The sequence below is a fragment of the Melitaea cinxia genome, chromosome 16 (genome assembly GCF_905220565.1).
Source record: "Melitaea cinxia chromosome 16, ilMelCinx1.1, whole genome shotgun sequence".
NCBI lineage: Eukaryota > Metazoa > Arthropoda > Insecta > Lepidoptera > Nymphalidae > Melitaea > Melitaea cinxia.
The window spans coordinates 15071865-15079253 of NC_059409.1; the positions used below are offsets into that span (position 1 = coordinate 15071865).

The following is a 7389-nucleotide window of genomic DNA, read 5'->3' on the forward strand; positions in this document are numbered from 1 at the left end:
GTTATAGTTTCGGAAATTTCGTGATGAGTGAGTCAACTTACTATCCCCCGTTTTAATCCCAAAAGGGAGTTAATTTCTAAAAATACATTATTTGGACACCTTTTCACCATCTATAGAGCTTACATTTTAAATTTCAAGTCTCTTACTTTAAAAACATGGGACTTTCATACAAACTTCCAACCCCCTTTTTACCCCCTTAAGGGTCGAATTTTGTAAAATTCGTTCTTAGCGGATGTTTACGCCTTATAAGGAGCCTTTCTGCCAAATTTCAAGTTTGTAACTGTTATAGTTTCGGAGATTTCGTGATGAGTGAGTCAACCTACCATCCCCCGTTTAAACCCCAAAAGGGAGTTGATTTCTAAAGATACTTTATTTGGACACCTTTTCATCATCTATAGAGTATACATTTTAAATTTCAAGTCGCTTACTTCAAAAACATAGGACTTTCATACAAACTTCCAACCCCCGTTTTACCCTCTTAGAGGTCGAGTTTCGTGAATTCTATTCTTAACGGTAGTTTACGCCCTATGAGGAACCTACCTGCTAAATTTCAAGTTTGTAGGTGTTATAGTTTCGGAGATTTCGTGATCAGTGTGTCAACCTACAATCCCCCGTTTTAACCCCAAAAGGGAGTTAATTTCTAAAGATACATTATTTGGACACCTTTTCACCATCTATGGAGCTTATATTTTAAATTTCAAGTCTCTTACTTCAAAAACATAGGACCTTCATACAAACTTCCAACCCCCGTTTTACCCCCTTAGGGGTCGAGTTTCGTAAAATCCGTTCTTAGCGGATGCCTACGTCTTATAAGGAGCCTACCTGCCAAATTTCAAATCTGTAGGTGTTATAGTTTCGGAGATTTCGTGATGAGTGAGTGACCTTTCGCTTTTATATATATTATAGATTATAGATTATAGATATAATGAACACAGTAAATATTTTTTTCATAGAAGTTAGTGCTGGAACATTTTTATTTTCTTCTTCAAACTTGCCAACTGCACTAAGTGGACGCGAACAGGCGAAATGACCCTTTTCCCTTCTATTTGCTTTTTAATTCTATTACGGAGTCGACTGTATTACGACAAATCTAGAGTATGTCGAATTTGGACCACGACGAATACAGAACAAATTATTTTAAATAGTTTAGTTGGCCCTGTGACCATGAGGATCCATTTACATTTTGCCCCAGGGCCTTTGGTTATCTAGCTACGCCACTGCTACTAGCCCTCAGAACGAAGCTGAGAGTCAGAAATGCCTTTGCAACATGATGTTTACATGTAGTTTAAAAATTAATTTGGTATCAAGCTGTACACCCAGAGCTTTCACCTCGAAGACACGACTCAGTATTTTTCCATTTAAGTTGTAATTAAACACAACTGGTGTATTTTACGCGAACTGGTACATATGAAATAATGTTACATTTTTCAATGTTAAGAAACAGATGATTAACTAAGATGATTTGCAAAGTTCGTTCAAATCATTCTGTAGCAGCATGCAGTCGTTAGAATCAGTTATAGGTGGATACTTTTATATATTTCATATCATCTACATTTATGTATATTATTTATGCGGTACTTAAAAGTCTAAATGCAGTAAATGTATGCTGCATCGTGCGCGAAGGGATAAGTTATATACTTCATATAGAAGTAAGGAAATATCGGTAAACTGAATGACTTATTTTTTTGTCGTAGATTTCAGAAATACCCTTTTTTAAATAAGGAGAACACGTTGCCTGAATCCAATCTTCGTCCTCTCACAAGTCCCTGGGGTAGCATATATATAGCCTAAAACAGGTTTTGGCAGGGTTCCATATATCCAGGCTTGTCATAGGCTATTTGAATACAAAAAACTTTCCTGGTGCCCCATTTAATAATTTTAAGTTAATCATAAGTATATTCAATACTTGCTATAGTATAAGTTGATACCTATTAGAACGAGATCGTGTGTACTTACACACGATATTTAAGTTGAAAATAAACCATAAAAAGGAAACAATATAATATTATATAATATATTAACAGCATTATTTTATTTCAAGTCTAAGTCGATAGAAATTCGTAACAGATTTTTTCACTAGAGTTCACGCGTAGTATCGTGTCTATTGCGTGTTTTGTTCGAACCATGAACGGAATGCGCTGAGACGTACGAACATGTCGGGAGCGTTGCGCGCACACGGCAGACCCCAGGATACGACTCCGATCTGCTGGTTGCGGTCGGCGCGCATCAGCGGACTGCCGGAGTCACCCTGGAGAGACATTCACAATCAGTAACGCTACGATGGTGTCGATGGTGTCATTGGTTTGAATTAACAGCATGAGAGAAATGTCGTTTTCATAGAGAAAAGGTGTTACGTGATTATGGTATTTGTTTCATAATTTGAATTTTTAACTTGTTCGGCAAGGTTTAACATTATTTAACTATACACATCATAATTTAATACTGCTTAAAAATCAGAGTTTGCGACTCACATTACACATTCCATGGCCGTTGGAGTGGAAGGTACAGATTTCTACGTCAGGGTTGACAGGCGGTACATTCCTAATGGAGATTTCTTGGGCGCGTTGTGCGACACGAGTCCTGCAAACGTTTCCATCGACGACGGTGGCGCTCAGTTGTAAAAGGACTTGAGATACAGAACCACCAGCCTGAAATAATTTGTCATTTTTAAACAAACATTTAACAAATGTAATACAATAGGTGGATTGGTGCAACAGTCACAGCCATGGATTGTGGCTGTTGCACTGGCGGTTGCGGGTTCGATCCCCGCAGATGACAAACATTTGTATTGGCCATACAGGTGTTTGCCGTGGTCTGGGTGTTTGTGCAGTCCTTGTGAGTCTCCCCACCGTGCATCAGAGAGCACGCTAAGCCGTCGGTCCCGGTTGTTATCATGTACACCTGATAGCGATCGTTACTCGTTGTAGGGAATATATCCACCAACCCGCATTGGAGCAGCGTGGTGGATTAAGCTCTTATTCTTCTCCTACATGGGGAAAGAGGCCTATGTCCAGTAGTGGGATATTACAGGTTGAAGCGAGGTGGACTGTTTGGCTATGACATAATAACAGAGTGATAATTTTGGTAGTCTTGCTTAGTTTTTATTTAATAATAATCATAATAATTTTTAACCCTCTTAATCCCCCTCCCCTTTTAAAACTTAAGGGTATAAAAAATAAATGTTGGCCGATTCTCAGATCTACCCGATATGCACACAAATATTCATAAACATCGGTCCAGCCGTTTCGGAGGAGTATTGTAACTAACATTATGACACGATAATTCTATATATAAGAGATATGGAACCAACAAAAAGTTCATTATTTCAGTGCTATACAACATTATTCGTAAAAAGAAAAAAAGAATCCTCATAAGCTTTTAGTAAATTTTTGATATTTTTACATACCCTAATTCTTCCCCATCCGGTGACAGTGGTTGGGACGCCAGCACCGACAAAGTCGAAGCTCACAGGTGCTAGGGACACTGAGCTCGACAACGCTACGTTGGAGGAAGTGAGTAGGAAACCGATGTCATTTTTAATAGTATTTGCATTGTAGCCGTGATGAACGATGCGGCCAGAGAACGAGTATGAAGTACCACCGCTGGCGAAGCGGTTGGTGTTAACGTGGCCTCGAAGAGAGCTGTTCACAAAGTATCAAAACACAATGATAAATTAAGAAATAAACAAACCTAACTTGACAGAACATTTAATTAAATAAACTAATCGATAAAGCTTTCAATTACTCTTAATTAATTTACCGCACCTGACCAAGTTACCTCCGGAGGTAGCGCCCACGATGCAATGGGCAGCAGTCATGACATGTCTGGAAGTTACCAAGGAACCGCCACAAAGCAAGTTTCTCACAAACGAACCTGTGGTCAACGCTACCATATAGGGAACTCGACCGGCGGTCGTCCCTCCAACGATACGGGATGAGGAATCCGTGTGGTCGAAAAAGATCGACATGTCATTTTCAGCTGGAAATGCTGTAAAAAGATTACTGTTTTAATAATTTACATTAAAAAACCAATACATATCTAAGTTTCAATACAAAAGTATACCTTTACAGCAAATTTTAATAGAATGTAGTATTTGAAGCATACGAAGAAAAGCTCATGAAGAAAAAAATATTGATATACATAAAAATTAATTTCAACGCCAAAGTAATTTTAAAGTACAAGCGGGAGCAACAGACGTAGCTGACAAAGCTCATAATAATAAGGTTTACAAAAAAGTATTCAGAGCGTAACATTCTTAGTAGGTATATTGTAGTGAAAATCAAGTGCCATCTCATTTCGTTTCATTTAATTTCTAACATAAAATCAAAGTACGATTTTTTTTCGACTTTTCTCCACTTTTTACTGGCTATTGCAAATTTGAAAAAAAAAAACTGAGACTTATCTAGGATATGTTTATTTTATTTATTTAAAGAAAAGATGAATAGGGAAACATGAACTCTGCACTTTGAATTCTAGAATTGAAAAAAAAAAATACAGAATGATTACGAAAACATTAGTTGGTACAAGCTATTGAACTTTCATGGTCACTAGCACTGTGATGTATAAGTGAAATGGGTTATTTACATTCTATCAAGTGACACAAATTATGATTTAGCAATATAAAATATCTCACCATAGCTCCCCGCTAGGAGCGCAATTAACAGGAAGCCAGATTTGAAAGACATGTTTTCGTCGTGGAATGGCGAAACGGTATATTCATGACCCTATATAAATGCAACGAAAATTGATAAATAAGGTAATTACCTGATTATTATATGATTTGCTTCGCAACGCAATAAGGTGATTACACACCACACACTTAACGAACGTCAAAAATAATTTCTACTTTTCAAACAAAATAAAATAAAAGAGTCATGGTAATTAACAATCCGCTATATGGTTACGGCAGTAAAGAATATAGCAACCCCCGCTCTTCCCATGGGTGTCGTAAGAGGCAACTAAAGGAAAACACAGTTCCACTATAACCTTGGAACTTAAAAAGCCAGCCGATGGCGGGATAACCACCCAACTCCTGGCTTTGAAATACACAGGCCGAAGACGGGAAAAAATCATTCCTCAATAGGAATGTTTATTTTGATGTATAATAAGAATCCGGCTGCGTTTCAATCTTTGCCTTTACTAAAGTTAAAAATAACCTCTTGTGGACCACTCTCACTCTCAACAGTAAATTAATCTTCAGATCCCACGTCAACCATGTTCGTAACAGAGCCGCCTTCGTACTCATTAGGTTGTACATGATGCTTTGCAGAAAAAGTAAAATGTCTCTTAGAAATAAGACGACAGTGTACAAACTCTGCGTTCGTCCTGTAATGACCTATGCGAGTTCCGTCTTCGCGTCCTTGTGGGTCTCCCCACCGTGCCTCGGAGAGCACGTTAAGCCGTCGGTCCCGGTTGTTATGATGTCATCTGATAGCGATCGTTACTCATAGTAGGGAATATATCCTCCAACCCGCATTGGAGCAGCGTGGTGGATTCTGATCCTTCTCCTACATGGGGAAAGAGGCCTATGCCCAGTAGTAGGATATTACAGGCTAAAGCGAATATTTAATAAAGCTGAAGACATAACAGACAGGCGATGTCTACCGAGACTCTAGAGATTAGTGCAAAATAAAATAAAATGTTATTTATTGCATCATATTCGATACATTACCTAAGTTTGTAATATATAGCAATTTTGAAATTGTTAGCTACCGTACCATGACTCATTTATACTGTTTGTTGATTGGTTGACTACCATCGCTGTTTTATTTTATTCTTCTTCAAATGTAGAAGTCAATTTTTTTACTTTTGTTAAGTGTGTTATCACCTTATGACGAAATAAATCATAGATTAAATCATATAATAATCTTCTAATTAGTTTATTTATCAATTTTTGTGTCATTTGATATCATTTAATTTTATTTGGTAGCTAATAAGTAATTTTCGATTATATCTAATAATGAGTATTTACTTGACTACTTTTTCGTTGACCTACGTTGTATTAAACTGCATAACTTTTCACCGGATGTACCGATTTTTACATTATATCCTTGTTTTAATCGAAAGCTGATGCTTGTCTTGTTGTTTCATCATTTATAAATATAAATTTATCGATCGAGATTTGATTACTACTTTATGAGTAATCTTTTATGACGCATATTCACTTGACTATTTTTTCGTCTACTTACGTTGCATTTATTGTCGATGTAATTTATTGAAGTCGTTTTTTTATTCGTTTACGAGCAATCACAATTATTACACATCGTTACTATCTACAAAAAAATTGTTTTTAGCATTATTTCGAAAGCGTATCATTACAATTGAATAATTTCTCCTGAAAAGAGTTATTTTATAATAAAACGGGGGCAAATGAGCGGACGGTGCTATTCGATGTTAAATGGCTACCGTCGCCCTTGAAAGTCTGCAATGTTAAGGGTTTTACGGGTGCATCACTGGCCTTAGGGAAAATATATCAGTCTACTTGACGCCTGAAATCCCACAAATTATAGTGCTCAGGAAAGTTATTAAGATTTGCATGTATACAGAAAATTGATATTGGATTACCAGGCATTCATTTTGGTTAAATGATCCTTTTTTTGGTATCGCAGGGGAACCCATTTACGGGTGATATCCAGGACGCCAGGTAGTCCTAGACCGTATATGGGCTTTAGTACTTGGGTGTGCAATACCCACCAAACCCCTGCGGGAGCCTTCAGACACTTTAATTGGAGGGTCCCGGATCTGCAGACTACAGGATACCTCCAGCGGCAGGCTGGCCTCAACGAAAAAACCAGACTGCTTCTCTATGAGGACTGTCCAGCTCATTTCTGAACAATCCCGACGACGCCGTGTCTAACAGGACCGGGTTATATTCTTCACTGCCGTAGCCACACAGTGATATAAGTATATATATAATCTGAATAAGCCGCACTACGCCTGGTAATTATTTATTTGAGTTGTTGAATCCCACGACACAGGCATTGCCTAGTGTGGGATTCAGTGTTCCTTTCATGTAATGTGTATCTTTACAGTTAAATAAACTATTTTTTTTTTTGATTTTGAATCTAGGAAACGGCTCCAACGATTTTTATGTAATTTAGTATAGGTACAGTGAGTTTAGGGGGCGATAAATTTATCTAGCTAGGATGATAATGATGATGATCATGATATACTTATATACAAGAATTGCTTGTTTAAAAGTATGAGATTTAATAGGCAACACAAACTATAAAATAAATAAACAACATAATTTTTGTAACGAAAATATTACAATTGTATTATACTAAAATATTACTGTAATACTGTGTATTAGTCACCAGAACGTAAATAATAATAATAATAAAAAAAAACTTATAATATTGCCTATTGAAAAAGAAATAACACAATTAT

At 37.0% G+C, this 7389-nt stretch overlaps 1 protein-coding gene across 1 annotated transcript; it reads right to left on the bottom strand.

The window, feature by feature from the left end:
- Positions 1–2013: 2013 nt before the first annotated feature.
- On the bottom strand, positions 2014–4708 carry LOC123661054 (chymotrypsin-2-like). The gene is made up of 5 exons (XM_045596066.1): positions 4634–4708; positions 3765–3987; positions 3407–3641; positions 2472–2648; positions 2014–2248 (listed from the first exon to the last, which is right to left on the bottom strand). Exons 1-5 carry the CDS (start codon positions 4683–4685, stop codon positions 2102–2104), a joined length of 834 nt encoding a protein of 277 aa, XP_045452022.1. The 5' UTR covers positions 4686–4708; the 3' UTR covers positions 2014–2101.
- Positions 4709–7389: the final 2681 nt, after the last annotated feature.